At 43.4% G+C, this 23,774-nt stretch overlaps 1 protein-coding gene across 1 annotated transcript in view; it reads right to left on the reverse strand.

Moving 5' to 3' along the window:
- The window catches only part of MAPK1 (mitogen-activated protein kinase 1), a 112,411-nt gene that overhangs the window by 23,284 nt on the left and 65,353 nt on the right, over positions 1-23,774 (reverse strand). Inside the window, exons 4-6 of the mRNA XM_023197972.2 lie at positions 20,371-20,487; positions 10,169-10,283; positions 9,735-9,866 (exon numbers count right to left, since the gene is read on the reverse strand). Coding sequence (XP_023053740.1) covers positions 9,735-9,866; positions 10,169-10,283; positions 20,371-20,487 — 364 coding nt within the window. The remainder of the gene's footprint in view (positions 1-9,734; positions 9,867-10,168; positions 10,284-20,370; positions 20,488-23,774) is intronic.

The raw sequence follows: 23,774 nt of genomic DNA on the forward strand, positions 1-23,774 counted from the left end.
TACAAACTGTCTCAATTTTGGGTTGAGGAAATCATGAAACAGAGCTTAAATAACTTGTCCAAAGTCAAAAATCCAAGTAGCAGAACCCTAGTGTGAACTCAGGAGGCTGATTCCAGAGCACTGGGTATCAGCACTGCACTTTGCTGCCTTCTACAGAAGAGTTAGGAGAAGATCAAGTGTTACTCAATTTAGAACATTTTAGACCTACTGTCCACACCTAATCTAATTTTATTTAGCTTTTAAACTTTTATATGTCTCTCTTTCCTTGATGTTTGTTTTAAAACATAGGAAGTCGGCCAGGCGCGGTGGGTCACGCCTGTAATCCCAGCACTTCAGGAGGCCGAGGCGGGTGGATCACGAGGTCAGGAGATCGAGACCATCCTGACTAACACGGTGAAACTCCGTCTCTACTAAAAATACAAGAAATTAGCCGGGTGTGGTGGCGGGCGCCTGTAGTCCCAGCTACTCCGGAGGTTGAGGTAGGAGAATGGCGTGAACCCGGGAGGCAGAGCTTGCAGTGAGCCAAGATGATGCCTCTGCACTCCAGCCTGGGTGACAGCGAGACTCTGTCTCAAAAACAACAACAACAACAACAACAACAACAAACCCCACAAAAACATAGGAAGTCTTTCTCCATGCACAGATCAGAAAAATACTGTATACTCTAAATACCGTTAGTTTTTCATGATATAATTTTTAAATAAGTATCAATTCTTTTAGAATTCATTTTGATGTATAATGATTTAAATTGATTTTCCTCCAAATAGCTATTCAACTAGCCCAGTACCATCTGCTGAATAATATTTCTTCCCCCTCACGGAAGTCATTTGAGAGAATCGTAAGCTAAGACTCCTTTACAGAAAAATCTACAATACTGCTAGTTTAAGGGATACAGCAATCAAAAATTTCCAACAAATATGAAAAAATTTCAATTTCACTCTTAATTACAGAAAAACAAATTAAATGCCACTCCCCCATTTGGTTGGTAGACCTAAAAGTTCAATACCCAGAATTGCTGGAACAAAAGACATGTGACAGAATTGCTAGACTGTCCTCTACAGAGACTCAACCAATTTACACTCCACCAGCTCTCTCTGAAAACGCCCTTTCCCCACAGCCTTGACCACACAGTAGGGTTATTAAACTTTGATGTTCGCTACTGTGATGAGGACATTAAAAAAAAAAAAAAAAGCAATTCCTGACTTTTTGACTTTTCAATGTTTGTATCTTGTACAATGAGTAAAAATGAGTACCTTTTATACATTTAAGAGCTGTTTCAACTTCCTTTTTGGTAAACTCTCACTACCTGAACTTAAAAATTCTAGCTTGTAAATTTTTTAATCTGAGTTCCCTGAGGTCTTCCATTATTTCTTGACAAACTTAGACTATCAGTTCTGTAAGAAAGCTCTCTCTCTCTTTTTTTAATGAGTCCTCAGACCTCCCATCTCCAAACACGTTCTTAATCCCATTTATTGCTGTTACTATGTATGCCCAGGGCCTTAGAAGCCTTGATGGCACAGAACAGATACTCAAATCTATTCACTGAATGAATGAATTTATGTATGTTTTCTTAAAAATATAAAAACAAGTGGCCGGGTGTGGTGGCTCACGCCTGTAATCCCAGCACTTTGGGAGGCCAAGGCGGGTGGATCATGAGGTCAGGGGATCAAGACTATCCTGGCCAACATGGCCAACATCCTGGGTAAAAATACAAAAAATTAGCCAGGTGTGGCAGTGTGCGCCTGTAGTCCCAGCTACTAGGGAGGCTGAGGCAGGAGAATTGCTTGAACCTGGGAGGCAGAGGTTGCAGTGAGCTGAGATCGTGCCACTGCACTCCAGCCTGGGCGACAGAGTAAGACTCCCTCTCAAACAAACAAACAAACAAACAAACAAAACAGTGCCAGGCACGGTGGTTCACGCCTGTAATCTCAGCACTTTGGGAGGCCACGGTGAGTGGCTCACGAGGTCAAGAGTTCAAGACCAGCCTGGTCAACATGGTGAAACCTCATCTCTATTAAGAATACAAAAATTAGCTGGGCATGGTGGCGTGTGTCTGTAATCCCAACTACCCGAGAGGCTGAAGAAGGAGAATTGCTTGAACCTGGGAAGCGGAAGTTGCAGTGAGCCGAGATCGCACCATTGCACTCCAGCCTGTGTGACAGAGTAAGACTCCATCTCGAAATTAAGTAAACACATACATACATACATAAAAAGCAAAAATTAGCCAGGTGTGGTGGCATGTGCCTATAATCCCAGCTATTCAGGGGGCTGGGGTGGGAGAATCGCTTGAACCTGGGAGGCAGAGGTTGCAGTGAGCCGAGACTGTGCCACTGCACTCCAGCCTGGAAGACAAGAGTAAGACTCTGTCTCAAAAAAAAAAAAAAAAAAAAAAAAAAAAAATTAGCCAGGCACAGTGGCACTCAAGTCCCAGCTACTCAAGAGGCTGAGACAGAGGACTGCTTGAGCCCAGGAGGTGGAGGTTGTAGTGAGTTGAGACTATGCAACTGCACTCCAGTTTGAGTGGCAGAGTGAGACCTTGTCTCAAAACAACAACAACAACAAAAAAGCATGGTAGAACTGTTGAAGTGCTGTTCTGAGATTTGGTCCCAAGAGACCTTGCAGCATAGGCTCTTGCTCTTTTGGAATATTTATGCCATCATGAGAAGCCACCAAGTCTAGTCTACTTTAGGATAAAGAGGCAACTGCAGGAAGGACCAACTGTAAGGCATAAAACCACCACAACTGAGGGATGGTGGAGGGAGCCAGCAGATGATAGCAGTGCATGGCTGAACCCAGGTGGGCTCAGCAGAACTACTCAGCTGCACCAGCCCAATGGACTCATGAACAAATGCATGGCTGTTGCTTCAAGCCTGAGTTTTGGAGTGGTTTTTTTATGCAGCAATAGGCAACTGATGTAAACTTTAATGTCCAATGTCAATATGGCTGAAGGACACTTACGGGTCATCCCTACAAGGGAACACCAGGTAGTCACTCTTTAACAACTAGAGGCCGGGCACGGTGGCTCACACCTGTAATCCCAGCGTTTTGGGAGGCCAAAGCAGGTGAATCAACTGAGGTCAGGAGTTCGTGACTAGCCTGACCAACATGATGAAACCCGTCTCTACTAAAAATTAAAATTAGGCCGGGTACAGTGGTTCACACCTGTAATCCCAGCACTCTGAGAGGCCGAGGTGGATGGATCACGAGGTCAGGAGATCCAGACCATCCTGGCTAACAAGATGAAACCCCACCTCTACTAAAAATACAAAAAATTAGCCGGGCGTGGTGGCGGGTGCCTGTAGTCCCAGCTACTCTGGAGGCTGAGACAGGAGAATGGCGTGAACCCAGGAGGCGGAGCTTGCAGTGAGGTAAGATCTCGCCACTGCACTCCAGCCTGGGCAACAGAGCGAGACTCCATCTCAAAATAAAAATATAAATAAGGCCGGGCGCGGTGGCTCAAGCCTGTAATCCCAGCACTTTGGGAGGCCGAGACGGGCGGATCACGAGGTCAGGAGATCGAGACCATCCTGGGTAACACAGTGAAACCCCGTCTCTACTAAAAAAAATACAAAAAACTAGCCGGGCGAGGTGGCGGGCGCCTGTAGTCCCAGCTACTTGGGAGGCTGAGGCAGGAGAATGGCGTGAACCTGGGAGGCGGAGCTTGCAGTGAGCCGAGATCATGCCACCGCACTCCAGCCTGGGTGACAAAGCGAGACTCTGTCTCAAAAAAAAAAAAAAAAAAAAATATATATATATAAATGAATGAATGAATGAATGAATGAATGAATGAATGAATGAATGAATAAAAAAAATTAGCTGGGCGTGGTGGCAAGCGTCTGTAAGTCCAGCTACACAAGAGGCTGAGGCAGGAGAACAGCTTGAACCTGGGAGGTGGAGGTTGCAGTGAGGCAAGATCGCACCTCTTGCACTCCAGCCTGGGCAACAGAGCGAGGTATGGAAAGATGTTAGACCTACAAATGCCAGTGGTATGAACATTCACACAATCCTGTGATGCAGATACTATCAATAATCATATAAAAAAGAAAACCGGCTGGGTGCGATGGTGCATGCCTGTAATACCAGCACTTTGGGAGGCCGAGGCAGGAGGACTGCTTGAGCCTCGCAGTTCAAGACCAGCCTGGGCACCATAGTGAGAACCCATCTCTACAAAAAATACAAAAATTAGCCAGATGTGGTGGTGCATGCCTATAGTCCCAGCTACTTAGGAGGCTGAAGTGGGAGGACTGCTTGAGCCCGGGAGTTTGAGGTTGCAGTGAGCTATGATCATGCCTCTGCACTCCAGCCTGGGTGACAGAGTAGGACTCCATCTCAAAACCAAACCAAACAAAAACACAATCCACCACTCCCCCCAAAAAGGAAACAAAAGAAAACTGAGGCTCAGAAAGGTTAAGCAGTTTGTCTAATAGTCACACAGCTAGTAAGAGGCTGGGTTGTGGACTGTACCCAGGAGGTCAGGCTACAAAACCTATACTCCTAACACCTGATGCTGTACTGCTCCCTGTAGCACCACCAATTCCCATTTCTCTTCTTTATTTTATTTATAGCTTTGCACTACTTCTTCATTATATTCACCCAATACCAGCATTGCAAATTTAATTTCCTGGATTTTAGTGGTGCTAATTATCTGCATGAATGAATCTCAAACTTCATAATCTTAACCTAAAAAAAATGGCCAGGAGTGGTGGCTCACACTGGTAATCCCAACACTTTTTTTTTTTTTTCTGAGATGGAGTCTTGCTCTGTAGCCCAGGCTGGAGTGCAGTGGCACGATCTTGGCTCACTGCAAGCTCCGCCTCCTGGGTTCATGCCATTCTCCTGCCTCAGCCTCCCGAGTAGCTGGGACTACAGGTGCCCGCCAGCTAATTTTTTTGTATTTTAGTAGAGACAGGGATTCACCGTAGTCTCCATCTCCTGACCTTATGATCTGTCCACTGCGGCCTCCCAAAGTGCTGGGATGACAGGCGTAATCCACCGTGCCCAGGCTGTAATCCCAACACTTTGGGAGGCCGCAGTGGACAGATCATAAGGTCAGGAGATCAAGACCAGTCTGGCAATGTGGGCCAATGCTGTCTCTATGAAAAATACAAAAAATTAGCTGGGCGTAGTAACATGCGCTTGTGGTCCCAGCTACTCAGGAGGCTGAGGTGGGCAGATCACGCAAGCCCAGGGAGGTGGAGGCTGAAGTGAGCTGTGATCATGCCATTGTACTCCAGCCTGGGCAACAGAGTAAGATCCCATCTCAAAAGAAAAAAAGTGAGGCCAGGTGAGGTGGCTCACGCCTGTTAACCCCAGCACTTTGGGAGGCTGAGGCAGCGGATCACCTGAGGTCAGGAGATTGAGACCAGCCTGGTCAATGTGACAAAACCCCGTATCTACTAAAAATACAAAAAATTAGCTGGGCATGGTGGCGTGCACCCATAATCCCAGCTACTCAGGAGGTTGAGGCAGGAGAATCACTTGAACCTGGGAGGTGGAGGTTGCAGTGAGACAAGATCACACCATTGCACTCCAGCCTGGGCAACAAGAGTGAAATTCTGTCTCAAAAAAAATTAAAAATAGTAATAGTAAAATAAAATAAAAAACAAAATGCAGGCTGGGTGGGAGCTGTGGCTCACGCCTGTAATCCCAGCACTTTGAGTGGCTGAGGCAGGTGGATCACCTGAGATCAGGAGTTTGAGACCAGCCTGATCAACATGCTAAAACCCCATCTCTATTAAAAATACAAAATTAGCTGGGCATGGTGGCGCATGCCTGTAATCCCAGCTACTTGGGAGGCTGAGGCAGGAGAATCACTTGAACTCAGGAGGCAGAGGTTGCAGTGAGCCAAGATCATGCCACTGCACTCCAGCCCACTGGGCAACAGGAGCGAAACTTGAAAGAAAGAAAGGAGGGGAGGGGAGGGGAGAAAAAAGAAAACGAAAATAAGCGGCCAGGCACAGTGGCTCAGGCTGAGGCAGGTGGATCATAAGGTCAGGAGTTCAAGACCAGCCTGGCCAAGATGGTGAAACCCCATCTCTACTAAAAATACAAAAATTAGCCAGGCACGGTGGCAGGCACCTGTAATCCCAGCTACTCGGGAGGGTGAGACAGAGAACTGCTTGAACCAGGGAGGCAGAGGTTGCAGTGAGCCGAGATCACGCCACTGAACTCTAGCCTGGGCGACAGAGTGAGACTCTGTCTCAGAAAAAAAAAGAAAAAAAGAAAATGAAAACAAGCATAAAAAAAGAATCAGAAATAGTTTGATGCAAATCATGATTAACTACAGACAAGAGTAAGGAAACAAACAGGAGAGGAACATCTGGGAGTAGGCTTATTTTTTTGTTTTTTAAGAGAGAAGAGAGTCTCTCCGTAAGCATGGAGTGCAATGATGCAATCACAGCTAACAGCAGCTTTGACCTCCTTGGGCTCATTCAATCCTCCCTCCTCAGTTCCCCAGGTGGTTCAGACTACAGGTAGGTACTACTACACTTGGCTGAATTTTAAGTTTTTAATTTTGTAGAGATGGGGTCTTACTATGTTGTCCAAGCAGGTCTCAAATTCCTGGCCTCAAGCGATCCTCCTGCGTTGACCTTCCAATGGGCTAGGATCACAGGCATGAGCCACCATACCAGGCCTAATGATGCATCTCTGTTGCTTATGCACCTCTTTAAAAAAGCAACTCAGGAAATAACATTTAGTAACATTTAGGTAACATGCTTAGGAGGTATAATATACAAGCCAATCTAATCAGTAACATGTATTATGCATGTGACATTCTCGCTAAAAATATCCTACCATCAAAATACATTACAGGCTGGGTGTGGCTGCTCATGCCTGTAATCCTAACATTTTAGAAGCCCAGGGTGAGCAGATAGCTTGAGCTCAAGACTTTGGGACCAGACTGGGCAACACGGTGAAACCCTGTCTCTACAAAGAATACAAAAATTAGCTAGGCATGGTGGCGCAGGTAGTTCCAGCTACTCAGTTGTAGTCCCAGCTATGCAGGTGGCTGAAGTGGGAGGATGGCTTGAGCCTGGGAGGTGGAGGTTGCAGTGAGCCGAGATTGCGCCACTGTGCTCCAGCCTGGGTGATATAGCCAGATCTGTCTCCAAAACAAACAAACAAACAAACAAAAAACCCCAAAACCAAAATACATTATATAATTACAACCACACAGATAGAAGCTTGCACACATTAGTGCAAAAAAACCGAAAGGTTACTGTGGGATCCTGGTCATCAGGATCATACTCCCTTACCATTCCTCCTATACTTCTTAACTGTCTACAATGATGAAATTCTTCTACCTTTATATGAAAGATTAAAAGAAAGTGTCTACCATTTTCAAAAGAAATTCAGTTTTAAACAACCGAGTATTTCTCAGCCTTCACTCAGGTCAATACATAAAACCAATTCAACATTTAAGTAGACAGTTGTTAAATCTACATATACACATATATTCATATGCATGTACAAATAAACACATATAGACAAAACAGGAAGTTAGAAATAGCTAAATTTCTAACAAGACTGGATAAAAATGCTATAAAATCATTAACGATAAGCTAGATCTATGCACTGATGTGAAAAGATATTCAAGACACAATTCTATTAACAATGACATTTAGGGAATAATTGTAATAGAATTTTACCTTCTTAAATATTTCTATAATTTCTGAATTTTTAAAAAAGTTAACCCTTATAATAATTATTTTTAAAAAATTAATTATAGAGAAAATACGTACACGTATGCAGATAAAGATACGGAAGGACAAGCACCCTATTCAGATTCCCTCCTCCACTTTTAAAGAACCCTGTTTTTATAAATGGGCCCACCTAGATAATCCACCTACCTAGAGAGACAATCCAGGATAATCTTCCTATCTTTTTTTTTTTTGAGACGGAGTCTGGCTCTGTTGCCCAGGCTGGAGTGCAGTGGCGTGATCTCGGCTCACTGCAAGCTCCGCCTCCTGGGTTCATGCCATTTTCCTGACTCAGCCTCCCAGGTAGCTGGGATTACAGGTGCCTGCCACCACGCCCAGCTAATTTTTTGTATTTTTTTTTTTTTTTTAGTAGAGATGGGAGTTTCACCATATTAGCCAGGATGGTCTCCATCTCCTGACCTCGTGATCCACCCACCTCAGCCTCCCAAAGTGCTGGGATTACAGGTGTGAGCCACCGCGCCTGGCAACCTTCCTATCTTAAAAGTCAGCTGACGGGCCTACTCTGGGCATACCACACTGCTCATGGATCAGCCCTGCTCTGTAAGGAGCAGTTGGAAAAAAAAAAAAAAAAAAAAAGGTCAGCTGATAAACAATCTTGATTGCATCTGCAACCATAACTCCTGTTTGCCAGGGAACCTAACACAGTCATAGGCTCTAGAAATTAGAATATAGCCATGGGGGTGGATGGGAGGGTCATTATTCTGCCTATCATGGTTTTATAATAGCATGATGTTTTAAAAACTAGCCGCCTAATACATTTAACAGGTACATGTTAAATAGGAATAAAATATAATACAATTATTAAATGAAGCTGACCTGAAAAAAAAAAGGGTAAAAATCAAATGTATCACTTTTTTCTTTTATGGGTACTCTAAAAAATCTTTGCCTAACATAAGGTCATGAAGATTCTCTCCTGTTTTCTTCTTGAAGGTTAATAACTTTAGGCCTTATATTTAGGTTTATGTTCCATTTTGAATTTTGTAAATTTTGCATATGGGTGTCTAATTGTTCCAGCACCATTTGTTGAAGAGACTGACATAAGCAATGACGTGGATTTTTATAAATCTCAAATGCATTATGCTGAATGTGAGAATCTAGACATAAAAAGGCTACATACTCCATGATTCCATTAACATGACATGCCGGAAAAGGCAAAACTATAGGGATAGAAATCAGATCAATGATTGCCAGAGACTGGGTTTGGAGAGGGGTGACCCACTACAAATGGCGCAAGGCAACTTTTGGGGATGATGGGAGTATTCCACATCTCAATTGCAGTGGTTGTTACACAACAGTTCATGTTTGTTAAAATTCAGAGGCCCACACAACTAAAAAGTGTGAATTTATTCTGTGTAAATTATTATTCAATAAACCTGATTTTAAAAATTATCAAGTGACGAGATGAAAAGGTGTGATTTGTTTGCAGAGTTCTAGAGTTCCTGAGACCTAAAAATGTGACCTTAAATTAGGCCAAGCACTGTGGCTCACGCCTGTAATCCCAGTACTTTGAGAGGCCGAGGCAGGCAAATCAAAAGGTCAGGAGTTCGATACCAGCCTGGCCAGCATGGTGAAACCCTGTCTCTATTAAAAACACAAAAATGAGCCGGTGTGGTGGTGCGCGCCTGTAGTCCCAGTTACTCGGGAGACTGAGGCAGGAGACTCGCTTGAACCCAGGAGGAGGAGGCTGCAATGAGCTGAGATTGGGGTACTACATTCCAGCCTGGGCGACAGAGTGAGACTCTGTCCCAAACAAAAACAAAACAAAAGAAAGTGACCTTAACGCAAGTTAAAATTAGCAAAGAAACCAAAATGGGGAGAACTAGACAGTCATTACCAGGCTCCCTTACTGCATTGCCACTGTTTCCAAAAAAAAGGGAAGACAGTAATTCAGAGTGAGCACTAAAGAAAGCATTATCCAACAGCCATAGGCTCACTTTTCAGGCTAGTGACCTAACAATTTAACAGACACGAAGCTAAGTCTAAGAAAAAACTAATCAATGAAATAACATTTACCTTTGGAGTCAGCATTTGGGAACAGCCTGTTCCATGGCACCTTATTTTTGTGTGGAAGAGAAAGCAAATAGTTCCTAGCTTTTAAATTTATTATACAATTCAGGTCTTCTTGTGATGGGGATCCAAGAATACCTATCAGATAAAAAAATTAGCTGTTAGTTATCAAGACCAAGGCAAATTACTACACAACATCAATTGTGAGTCAGAATGAACCCTGATAATTAATGGTTTATCACCACCCCTAATGCTTACTTTTCTTAAGTTTTTACACAAAAGTCCTTAACATTTTAAATCAGGGAAGGTTAAAAATTCACACCTACCACAGGTTAAAGAGTGTATTAGAACTCTTCTTAATTTAATGAAGTGACTTTGATATAAGCTGTAGGCAGGCAAACTTGAGTAAATCTAGCTCCTGAAGGGCTCGGGAATCTTACCCAGAATGTGGTTCAGTTGGTCAAGATAATGCTTCCCTGGAAAGATGGGCCTGTTAGAAAGCATTTCTGCCAGAATGCAGCCTACAGACCAAATATCAATGGACTTGGTGTAGCCCTGCAGGAGAAAGAGAGAAAAGACTGAAAATGGCATCTGGTGTTATAGGACATGAAGAGATCTTCCTGTATGACAGGTGCATTGCTGATGGGACTCTGAACTTTTCCTTTGACTCTACAATTCGGAAATATGAGTAAACAGCATGGAAAAACATAAAACAATTTGGCTTTCTTTGAGAAGCTGAACAACCAAGATCATGTGATTTTATTTTCCTCTTCATAGTTGATTAACTTGGGCTGGGCACAGTGGCTCATTCCTGTAATCCCAGCACTTTGGGAGGCAGAGACGGGCAGATCACTTGAGGCCAGGAGTTTGAGCTTAGCCTGGCCAACATGGTGAAACCCCATCTCTACTAAAAACAAAAAAAAAATTAGCCGGCCATGGTGGTGGGTGCCTGTAATTCCAGCTACGTGGGAGGCTGAGGCAGGAGAACTGCTTGAACCCAGGAGGCAGAGGTTGCAGAGAGCCAAGATCGTGCCACTGCACTCCAGCCTGGGTGACAGAGCGAGACTCCGTCTCAAAACAACAACAAACCCACAAAGTTGATTAACTTATTAAATTAGAATTTCCAAAGTATACATCAGTCCTTTTTTGAAACAATTTGAGAGACAGATTTAGAATTGTCATAAATTGGAGCTGGAAAAACAAAAAAGGTCTAAAAACCTTTTCTGGGCTGGGGGGAGAGTGTGCTAGCTCCATCATATTTTACCAATCTCTTCTAAAATATTCTCGGCTGGGCATGGTGGCTCATGTCTGCAATCCCAGGACTTCGGGAGGCCGAGATGGGCGAATCACCTGATGTCAGGAGTTCGAGACCAGCCTGGCCAACATGGTAAAACGCTGTCTCTACTAAAACTACAAAAATTAGCCGGGTGTGCTGGTGGGCACCCATAGTTCCAGCTACTCGGGAGCCTGAGGCAGGAGAATCACCTGAACCTGGGAGGCAGAGGTTGCAGTGAGTCAAGACTGTACCACTGCACTCCAGCCTGGGCAACAGAGGGAGCCTCCATCTCCAAATAATAATAATAATAATAATAATAATAAATAAATAAAATAAAATTTAAAAAAAGAATTCTCATCTTCTTTTCCTATTCGTTTTTCAGGAATATATTTTCTTTTAAAGGAATCCTGTTAGAAGTCATGGGAGGATACTTTGGGAAGCTGAGGTGGGAGCACTGCTTGAGGCCAGGAGTTTGAGGCTGCAGTGAGCTATGACTGCAGTTGCACTGTTAGACTCCTAATAGCAGCATGTGAAAGAAAATGCATTTCCTCATGTCCTCAACAACACTGGGTATTATCTAATTATTTTATTATTATTATTATTATTACTTTTGCCACACACAGTGGCTCACACCTGCAGTCCCAGTTACCTGGGAGGCTGAGGTGGGAGGATCACTTGAGCTCAGGGATTGGAGGCTGCAGTGAGCTATGACTGAGCCAATGCATTCCAGCCTGGGTGACAGAGTGAGACCCTGTCTCTAAAAATAAAAATTAAAAAAAAATCACATAAGGATTCTGTCTGACTCTTAATAATGGTGCAAAAAAGATGTTTCTCCAAGGAATATAAGCTGACTCTTTTAAAATTAAGAGATGGTGTCATCACTCTGTCACTCAGGCTGAAGTGCAATGGTGTAATCATGCTTCACTGCAAATTCAACTCCCTTGTCTCAGGTGATCCTCTCACCTCAGCCTCCTGAGTAGCTGGGGCTACAGGCATACACCACCACACCTGGTGAATTTTTAAATTTTTTTGTAGAGAAGGAGTCCCACTATTTGCCCAGACTGGTGTCAAACTCCTGGGCTCAAATGATCCTCCTGCCTCAGCCAAAGTACTGGGATTATGGCACGAGGCACCATGCCTGGCTCCAGATGAGCCTTCTAATACAATGAAGCAAGAAGTAAAACACTGCTTTTCTGGTTCATGTAAAAAATGCATGACACAAAACTGAGGGGCATTCTACAAAATAGCTCATCGGCACTCTTAAAGGAGACTAAAGAAACACAACAATCTGTCGCTATGAAAAGTACAAAAATAAATAAGTAAATTAGCCAGGAGTGGTAGCACGTGCCTGTAGTCTCAGATACTTGGGAGGCTGAGTTGGGAGGATGGCCTTGAGTCCAGGAGGCGGAGGCGCAGTGAGCCGAGACGGTGCCATGGTACCCCAGCCTGGGTGACAGAATGAGAACCCGTTCTTTTTTTTTTTTTTTGGAGACGGAGTCTGGCTTTGTCACCCAGGCTGGAGTGCAATGGCGCGATCTCAGCTCATGCAACCTCCGCCTCATGGGTTCAAGCGATTCTCCTGCCTCAGCTTCCTGAGTAGCTGGGGTCACAGGCGACTGCCACTATGCCCAGTGAAATTTTTTGCATTTTTAGTAGAGACAGGGTTTCGCCATATTGGCCAGGCTGATCTCGAACTCCTGACCTCATGTGACTTACCTGCCTCAGCCTCCCAAAGTGCTGGGATTACAGGTGTGAACCACTATGCCTGGCCTGAGAACCCGGTCTTTAGCAAGCAAACAAACAAAACCCGTGTGAGCCTGTGCCCAGGTGGGGGGGGTGGTTTGGGTGGGGTATAGTTCAAAGGTTATTGGGATAATATCCAAAATGTGAATATGAACTGTGCATTAGATACTGAATCAGTATTAAGTTTCCTTATTTTGAAAACTGTACTGTGGTCATGTTAGAGAATACTCTTAAGGCAGGGTTTTTCAACCTCAAATGTTAGTATGACTAACATTTTGGGCTGAGGAAGTTTCTATTGGGAGGGCTGTTCTGTACATTGTAGGATTTTTAGCAGCATCTCTGGCCTCTTGATGCAAGGAGCACCCCCTACCCCTCATTGTAACAATCAAAAATGTCTCTAAACATTGCCACATGTCCCCAGGGAACAACAGAACCATGGTTTGAATACATACTGAAACAAGGTAAAGGGGCATATCTACAATTTACTCCCAAATGACTCAAGAGTGCGTGGGAGTGCCCACACACATGCACACAAAGAATGATAAAGCAAATGGGGCAAAAGATAAAAAATCGGTGAGCCTGAATCTGGGGTAAAGGGCATTTAAGAGTTCTAACTGGCGGTTCTACAAGAGTGTTCCAGAGACCCCTATGGGTTCCCTCTAGAGGATGTGAGAGGTCACAGTACATTTATTATACTACTAGGACATTTTCATCCTTTTCAGTCACGAGTGGAAAGGAGATTTTTCCAGATGCAATATGACGAGTGATGATTAGTACATGAAATGTGACGTTTGGAATATCTGTGTAACTCAGTGAACCAGTATTTTCCAAATACGTAACAAAATCACGCATGAGTATGAGTGCAAGGTAGACTAATGAATTTTTACAAAATAGTATCAAGAGTTCACTGATATGATTTCAGATTCCATACTGCAATTAACCTTTAAGAAACCACCACTTGTTCAAATTGGGGTAGTATCAAAGAATAGCCACAAGTAGCTGAAAAGACTACTAAAATTTCCCTTTTTCCAGCTACATACCTGTGTGAAGAGTTTTCCTCATGAACTTAAACCGAAACAACATATTTGACAGACTGAATGCAGAACCAGATGAGAATCCAACTGTCTTCTATTAAGCCAGACATTAAAGAGACTTGCAAAAATGAAAACAATGCCACTCTTTTCACCAAAAGATTGTTTTTTTTGTTTTTTTTAAAGACAGGATCTCACCCTGTTGCCCAGGCTGGAGTGCAGTAGTGTGATCATGGTACACTGCAGCCTCAATCTCCTGGGCTCAAGAAATCCTCCCATCTCAGCCTCTTGAGTGGCTGGGACTATAGGTGTATGCCACCACGCCCAGCTGATTTTAAAATTTTTTGTACAGACCGCAGTGTGTGGTAGCTCACGTCTGTAATCCCAGCACTTTGGGAGGCCGAGGCGGGTGAATCACAAGGTCAGGAGATTGAGCCCATCCTGACTAACACGGTGAAACCTCGTCTCTACTAAAAACACAAAAAAAATTAGCCAGGTGTGGTGGCGGGCGCCTGTCCCAGCTACTCGGGAGGCTGAGGCAAGAGAATGGCATGAACCCAGGAGGCGGAGATTGCAGTGAGCTGAGATCGCACCACTATACTCCAGCCTGGGCGACAGAGCGAGATTCCGTCTCAAAAAAAAAAAAAATTTTGGCCAGGTGCGGTGGCTCAAGCCTGTAATCCCAGCACTTTGGGAGGCCGAGACGGGCGGATCACGAGGTCAGGAGATCAAGACCATCCTGGCTAACACGGTGAAACCCTGTCTCTAGTAAAAACTACAAAAAACTAGCCAGGCGAGGTGGCAGGCGCCTGTAGTCCCAGCTACTCGGGAGGCTGAGGCAGGAGAATGGCGTGAGCCCGGGAGGCGGAGCTTGCAGTGAGCTGGGATCCAGCCACTGCACTCCAGCCTGGGTGACAGAGCAAGACTCGGTCTCAAAAAAAAAAAAAAAAATTTTTTTTTGTACAGACAGAATCTCACTATGTCGCCAGGGCTGGTTTCAAACTCCTGGTGATCCTCCTGCATTGGCCTCCCAAAGCGTTGGGATTATAGGGAAGAGCCATCACGTCTGGCCTCACTAAAATGTTTTTATTGTGGAAAATAAACTTATTCTTATGAAAAACATACAACTTAACATATAGTAGGTTTACTATTTAAAAATTAATTAATACATTTTAAAGTTTCATATTATAGGCCGGGCGTGGTGGCTCACGCCTGTAATCCCAGGACTTTGGGAAGCTGAGGCGGTTAGATTACCTGAGGTCAGGAGTTTGAGACCAGCCTGGCCAACATGGTGAAACCCCGTCTTCACTAAAAAATACAAAAATTAGCCGGGCATGGTGGCAGGTGCCTTAATCCCAGCTACTTGGGAGGCAGAAGACAGGAGAATCATTTGAACCCAGGAGGCGGAGGTCGTAGTGAGCCAAGATTGAGCTATTGCACTCAAGCCTGGGGGACAAGAACAAGACCTCTCAAAAAAAAAAAAGTTTCATATTTAAAATAACAATAGATATAACCTACATAAATAAAAAAATATGTATGGGTCCTTGATTTTTTTTTTTTTTTTTTTGAGACAGAGTCTCACTGTGCAGTGCTGGAGTACTGTGGCACGATCTCGGCTCATTGCAACCTCTACCTCCTGGGTTCAAGCAATTCTCCTGCCTCAGCCTCCAAGTAGCTGGGATTACAGGCGTGTGCCACCATGCCCAGTGCATTTTTTGTATTTTTAGTAGAGACAGGGCTTCTCCATGTTGGCCAGGCTGGTCTCAAACTCCTGGGCTCAACTGATCCATCTGCCTCAGCCTCCCAAAGTGCTGGGATTACAGGTGTGAGCCACCACACCCAGCTGGTTCTTGATAATTTTTAACATATGTAAAGGGATCTTGGCCAGGCGCAGTGGCTCATGCCCATAATCCCAGCAATATGGGAGGCTGAGGTGGGTGGATCAGTTGAGCCCAGGAGTTTGAGACCAGTCTGGCCAACATGGCAAAACCCTGTCCCTACAAAAACATACAAAAGTTAGCTGGGCATGGTGGTACACGCTTGTAGTCCCAGCTACACGGGAGGCGAGGCCAGAGGAACGCTTGAGCCCAGGATGGGGAGGCTGCCATCCTGGGTGACAGAGAGAAACCCTGTCTCAAAAAAACAAAACAAAACAAACAAAAAACAAAAGCCAGGCACGGTGGCTCACGCCTGTAATCCCAGCACTTTAGGCTGAGGTGGAATCTGAGGTCAGGAGCTCAAGGCCAGCCTGGCCAATGTGGTGAAACCCCGTCTCTATTAAAAATACAAAAATCAGGCAGGCGTGGTGGTGGGCGCCTGTAACCCCAGCTACTTGGGAGGCTGAGGCAGGGAGAACTGCTTGAACCCGGGAGGCGGAGGTTGCAGTGAACCGAGATGGCGCCGTTACACTCCACCTGGGCGACAGAGCGAGACTCCGTTTCAAAAAGAAAAAAAAGAGGCTAGGTGCAATGGCTCACACCTGTAATCCCAGACTTTGGGAGGCTGAGGAGGGTGGATGACTTGAGGTCAGGAGTTTTAGACCAGCCTGACCAACATGGTGAAACCCCGACTCTGCTAAAAATACAAAAATTAGCTGGGCGTGGTGGCATGCGCTTGTAATCCCAGCTACTCAGGAGGCTGAGGCATGAGAATCGCTTGAACCTGGGAGGCGGCAGTTGCAGTTGCAGTGAGCCGAGCACTCCAGCCTGGGTGACAGAGTGAGACCCATTCTCAAAAAAACAGAAAGAACGAACGAAAGAATGACCGAACGAACGAACGAAAGAAATGTACAGGGATCCTGAGACCAGAAGGTTTGAGAATGGCTACCTTATACTTTTCTTACAACTTTTATTTTTTTAGACAGAGTCTCACTCTGTTGCCCAGGCTGGAGTGTAGTGGCATGACCTCGCCTCACTGCAACCTCTGCCTCCCAGGTTCAAACAATTCTCATGCCTCAGCCTCCTGAGTAGCTGGGATTACAGGTGTCCGCCATCATGCCTGACTAATTTTTTGTATTTTTAGTAGAGATTGGGTTTCACCAAGTTGGCCAGGCTGGTATCGAACTCCTGGCGAGTAATCCACCCATCTCGGCCTCCCAAAGTGCTGGGATAACAAGTGTGAGCCACTGCACTTGGCAACTTTTATTTTTAAAAATTTTTTTCTTTCCTAAACAAGCTAAAACAGAGCTAGTTTTCTGAAAGCTGAAATTCTATAAAACGTTACAAATATGTACACAGAGTGCTCTAGCTTCTCAAAACTGGGACAATATGAGTTAAAAAAAAAAAAAGTTAAAATGGACAACACATTAAAAAAAATCCTAGGCCGGGTGTGGTGGCTCACGCTTGTAATCCCAGCACTTTGGGAGGCCAAGGTGGGCGGATCATGAGGTCAGGAGATCAAGACCATCTTGGCTAACACAGTGAAACCCCATCTCTACTAAAAACACAAAAAATTAGCCAGGTGTGGTGGCAGGCGCCTGTAGTCCCAGCTACTCAGGAGGCTGAGGCAGGAGAAAGGCGTGAACCCGGGAGGTGGAGCTTGCAGTGAGCCGAGATTGTGCCACTGCACTCCAGCCTGGGCGCAGAGTGAGACTCCATCTCAAAAAAAAAAAAAAAAAAAAATCCTGGGTCTGTAATAGTGTTTTAAAAACAAAGGTAGGACACACAGGAAGAGAAAGGGTAAATGGGAAAAATCTTCATAGAAGAATGCTAGCTAATACAAGTAAAAGGAAGAATAAATTTAGAAAATTACAATTTTTATAACCCCCAATACGATAACTGACAGAAGTGAGTGCTGAATCACTGAGGGAAGGCTGCTGGAAAACAGATTCACATACACCATTCTCCAGGAATCTGTAGTGGTCATGTCAGAAACGTGCAAGCTACATCTCATCAGGAAGAACTCATCAGAAGAATCCACAATGTGAACCACTCTGTGAAACAACCGATCTGTACATTGCAAAGTACTGAGTATCTTGAAGAAGAGAGGAAGGGCAAGACTGTTCTAGACTAAGAATAATGCATGAAACTATTAAATCGTGTGTTGAAAACAGAGTTACCTAGACTTTTTTGGGGGGATGGGATGTCATGGAATTAATGCTGATCATTTTGTGAAAGTCTAAGGGTACTCTAGCTGTGGGAAGAACACTTTCTTTGTAAGAAGCATTAGTATGCCCCAAAGGGTCTAGGAGTGAAGTGGTATATGTTGCTGAAGTGTCACATGGTCTGACAAAAAAGAAGAGACACAAGAAAAGAGAGAGAGAGAGAAAGGAAAGAGTAACAGAGGGAAGGAGGGATAAGAAATATGACAAGATGTTAAGTGTTCACTCTGCTCTCAATTTTTCTATGGGTTTGATAATTTTCTACATTAATAAAAATGAACAAAATGAAGACAACTGTTAGAAGTAACATTCTCAGGCTACAGGTATTGCAAATAAGAAAAAAATGAACACTCAATTTTCACTTTGGTGACCCTGCAAGTAGAAGGAAAAGCTGGTCATCTTGAAGAACACCCTCTCTGGCTACTTCTCCCTGGGGGGTAATCAAGAAGTGAAGACAGTGGGGGCATCTAAGTCAGAACGGAGACTGCAAGACCAAGAAGCCATACCAGGACAAACGCACACCAACAGCTCCCTTTACAACTGGCACTGAACACTGGCATGCCAATGCTCCTTGTTTAGAATGGCTGTCACGTGGCCAGTCAGAGAAAGAACTTGTTATGTGGGATTATTTGTGATACAGAATTAGAGAGTCAACATGGCATTTTCTCCTCTGAAACATCTGTTACACCAAATCCTTCTTTATAATGGAATTTATGTTAATGAGATTTTACTTTTATAACTAAACTGAACAAATGTAGGACATCAAGAAAAACTAAATGCTTTAAACAGATTCCATTTCCTTATGAAAAAAATCTAATAGCTTATCTGTACTCATAAAGGATGGAGGAAGAGAAAGAAGCCTATGAGCTAATTAGACCTGTTGTTTCATTTCCACTAAGCTTCTCAGGACTATTTCTGGTTCCTGGGCCCTAGATACAAGATCCAATGTCTATTTTTGTTGCTTTTCTTCAAGTATCTTTGCATGATAGCAGATGGAACTGTGTTTAAGAATCTTATAAACCCGAGACACTAGTTATAGGTAGTATGTCAGGCCTACTTAACTACTCAATTTTCACACCTTATTCATATATTATTTGCAAATGACAGTAAAAATACTGAATCTCAATCTCCATAGCAGCCCTCAATTTTTGCCTCCTGGCTCATAAACCCAACAAAAAATGTCACACTTCACTTTTTTGGGCTTTTGTAAACTTATTCAACCATTTCTTATGACCAAGACACAGACCTTGCTAGTACAGTGTGGATGAGACCTCTATATGCCACTCACAGATGCAGAAGAAAGCACTTCATTTGGAAGCAGGAAATCATGGAAATCATATAATTTCAAAAGAATCCACAGCAGTTCCTACTCTGTCCACATTTATGTTTTCTTCAAGTACAACAAATTACAATATAATTCTGCCAAAGAGACATTCTTCATTATAAATTTGACCTTTATAGAACAGCCCTGGCCCATGTTTACAGAAATACACATTACTGAATAACCTCTACTCAGCGCACACCTAACAGTGACAGCGATAGGCAGGACTTTAGGACAGCTGTCCAAGGAGTGAAACACAGACCACTTATGGTAATAGTGACTAGAGAGGCACACCCTCTCCTACTCTACAACCGTCAGCACTATACTAGCTGAGGTAGAGAGGCTGAGGCCTAGGGCCCAGAAGTTCAATGCCAAACAAAATTTAGACAGCACCTTGGGGCCAGGTGTGGTGGCTCATCCCTATAACCCCAGCACTTTGGTGCAGGGGCTGAGGTGGGCGGATCCCTTGAGCTCAGGAATTCAAGACCAGCCTGGGCAACATAGGAAGATCCCCTATTTTACAAAAAAAAAATTAAAAAATCAGCCAGGTGTGGCCAGGTGCAGTGGCTCACGCCTGTAATCCCAGCACTTTGGGAGGCTGAGGCAGGCGGATCATGAAGTCAGGAGATAGAGACCATCCTGGCTAACACGGTGAAACCCCATCTCTACTAAAAATACAAAAAATTAGCCAGGCATGGTGGCGGGTGCCTGTAGTCCCAGCTACTTGGGAGGCTGAGGGAGGAGAGTGGCATGAACCCAGGAGGCGGAGCTTGCAGTGAGCTGAGATTGCGCTACTGCACTCCAGCCTGGGCGACAGAGGGAGACTCCATTTCAAAAAAAAAAAATTAGCCAGGTGTAGTGGTGCACTCTGTAGTTCCAGCTACTCTGGAGATTGAGGTGAGGAGGGTCATTTGAGCCTGGGAGGTTGAGACTGTGAGCCGTGATGGTGCCATTGCACTCCAGCCTGGGTGACAGAGTGAGACCCTGTCTCAAAAAAAAAAAAAAATTAAATTAAATTAAATTTAAAAAAAAGACAGCACCTTGGCTCTGACCAGGTAGGCTAACTCTCAACAAACAGAAAGAGACTGAGAGGGAAACTTACGGCTTACTGCAATGCATTCAGAAAGTTCTCCTACTTACTGGATTTCTTTTTATGCAAACTTAGTCCTTACCTTGGAATTCAACATAATTTCTGGAGCCCTGTACCAACGTGTGGCCACATATTCTGTCAGGAACCCTGTGTGATCATGGTCTGGATCTGCAACACGGGCCAGGCCAAAGTCACAGATCTAAGAGAGAAAAAAACTTCTTAGAAATTCTAACCTTTCACATCAAAACATCACAAAAATAAAAAAAGGCAATAGCAATCATAATGATACTAACTAGTTGTTACCATTACTATGTTGCGGATACTTTCTGGGCATTCTAGAAATTCATTAATTAATTTTCCCAACAACCTGAAAAGCAATCAACATGTTAGAGACCAGGACACAGGCTAAAGAAGTCTTTACAGGACACACTTTAAGAAGCATCCCTACCTTTCATTATCTGCTTAGCACAAAGCAATCTCAATTAGGTAAACTGACAAAAACTGTTCTGGATAAAGTCACCAAAAACAACCAGTACCCTTTTCTCAGCCTGTCCTGCTGGAGCTCTGACGACTGCTGTGAAGATCTGCGCTGACCTTCTATTTCTCAGACTCTACTTTCTGTGAGTCTTCTACTTAGTCTATAAATATAAGTATTTCCAAAGAATCTTCCCACTTCCTTCTCCTTCCAGGTAGTCAAACCTACTCCCAAAGCTTTTTTTTTAAAGTTTCATATACTGAAGAATATTTTATTTTTAAAAAATTCATAGTTTCTCATTTTCTCCGGTCTCAACCATCTACTGGCCTTTCATCATCTGGCCCTCCAATACTGTGGTGTGGCTTATTTTCTATTTTTGGTAGAGATGGTGTTTCACCATGTTGGCCAGGCTGGTCTCGAACTTCTCGCCTCTCAGGTGCTTCAACCACGTCAGCCTCGCACCTGGCCACTGTATACTTTTAAAATATTAGTGAAGATTGGGTGCGGTGGCACACGCCCATACAATCCCAGCACTTTGGGAGGTCAAGGCGGGCAGATCACGAGATCAGAAGTTCGAGACCAGCCTGGCCAATATGGTGAAACCCCGTCTCTACTGAAAATATAAAAATTAGCCAGGCATGGTGGCGGGCACCTGTAATCCCAGCTACTCAGGAGGCTTCGGCAGGAGAACTGCTTGAACCCAGGAGGTGAAGGTTGCAGTGAGCTGAGATCATGCCACTGCACTCCAGCCTGGGCAACAGAGCAAGACTGTCTCGAAAAAGTATATAAAATTAAAATTAAAATAAATAAAATAAATAAAATAAAATAGTGAATTGTACCACTTTAAATATTCAAAATATAATGTTATGCTTCTGATTCCTTGTGTTAACTTGGGTATTCAAGACGATGTTTGAATTATGCCATGGCCAACAACTCATGTGTGTGTGAGTGTGAGCAGGTGAATAGAACGGCCTTAAAGACAAGTCCATAAACTGGGAAGAGAAAACAGAGAAAGTAGTCTGGTTCTGTTTGTTTTATTCTTAAGGATGAACACTTTCAAGCAAAAATAAGAGCCAATTCTTCCCAGAAATGTTATATGCTTAATATATTGATTGAGAATGTCTCTCCAAAAACAAAAACAATCTGCCATAACAGGGCTATGATGATAACCAAAAGAAAAAAAAAAAAAAAAAAAAACACGAGGAGACATAAAAATATTCACTGCAAATTTTCAAGAAAATCATTAAGTGTCAAAGAAGCAGTACAGCCATCCTAAACATAGCTTTATTCGTTTTGTGCCCACCTGACTCTTAGTTGCACTGATCCAGGGAAAGAAGCTGGTTCCATCCCATGTGGAAAGGACATAAACCTGTATCAGAAGGATCCTAAGACGTGACAGAGTCCAGTCCACACAATATCTGATGAAGGAAGCTGTCCTCTACAACACCTTACTGGACATTGGCCACTGTGTTCACCCACCATGACAAAACCCACTGCTTTTTACACACAGTTCTAGAAGGTTCCCCATGATCTACTTGCAACCAACCTTTCCAGCTTAGTGTCAATGACTCCCTATTACTCATCCAATGCTGCAGCCACAGGGAAGAAGACTCAGTGTTTTTGGTAGTAGTCCCTCCCTTATTTTATTTCTGTACCCTCTGCCTACAATACCCCTCCCACAGGAAAAGCTACCCATCCTCGAGGGCCGGCACAGACACCACCTTCTCCCTGCTGCCTCCTAGTCCCAGCCAGAGCTAAACCACCTCTCTCCTTTGCATCTGTACACCATTTTTTTCTCCATCTCAGTTACAGAACATCTCATTATAATCACCTACTGTCTACCAGATTTCTGATCTATCAGTTTTCAGATTTCAAGGGCAGACCCTCATCTCTCTTGTCTGGCATATCTCACAGGGCTTCTCATAGGAGTGTCTGTCGAACTGAAATCTAACAAATGATTATTGCTATACATCTATATGTACTTAAGCAGCTTTATTAAGCTATAATTCACACATCATACAATTTGCTCATTTAAAGTGTGTAACTCAATGGTTTTAGTATTATAATGGTGGACTTACACAACCATTACCACCATCCAATTTGAAAATATTTTTATAACCTCAAAAAGAGATTCTAGTGAGTTAGTATTCCCTCCTTCATTATTCTCCCAACTCCTCCAGCCCTAGGCAATCAGTAATCCACTAATCTAATTTCTGTCTCTATGGATTTGCCTATTCTAGACATTTCATGTAAACAGAATCATACAATATGTGTCCTTTGCGACTGCCTTCCTTCACAAACATAATGTTTGCAAGATTCATCCATGTTGTAGCATTATCAGTACTTCACTCCTTTCTCTTCTACTGTGTGGATCCACCACATTTTATTTATTCATCATCAGTTGGACATTTAGATTGTTTCTATTTATTGGCTATAGTGAACAATACCGCTATGAAGATTTGTGTTCAAGTTTTTGCGTAGATGCATGTTTTAATTTTCACTAAGGAGTGGAATCCTCACCAACACTTATTATCTGACTTTTTAAATTACAGCCATCCTAGTTAGGATAAAGTTATTTCAATGTAATTTTGATTTGCATTTTTCTATTGACTAATGATGTCAAGCGTCTACCATTCCATGTGCTTACTGGCCATTTGTATATCTCTTTAGAGAAATGTCTATTCAGATCCTTTGTCCATTTTTTAAACTAGGCTATTTACCTTTTCATTTATTGAGTTATATTATGAGTTCTTCATATATTCTAGTTGTAAGTCTCTTACCAGATGTATGATTTGCAAATACCTTCTCTCATTCTGTGGCTTGCCTTTTCACTTTTTTGATGGTTTGCTTTGTAGCACAAGTTTCTAATCTTGATGGAATTCACTTACTTTTTTTCTTTTGTTGCCTGTGCTTTTGGTGTCATGTCTAAGAGGCTTTGCCTAACATAAGATTGCAAAGATTTATTTCTATGTTTTCTAAGAGTATTAAAGTTTTAGCTTTTAAATTGAGTT

This window comes from Piliocolobus tephrosceles, chromosome 19, assembly GCF_002776525.5.
Source record: "Piliocolobus tephrosceles isolate RC106 chromosome 19, ASM277652v3, whole genome shotgun sequence".
Taxonomy (NCBI): Eukaryota; Metazoa; Chordata; class Mammalia; order Primates; family Cercopithecidae; genus Piliocolobus; species Piliocolobus tephrosceles.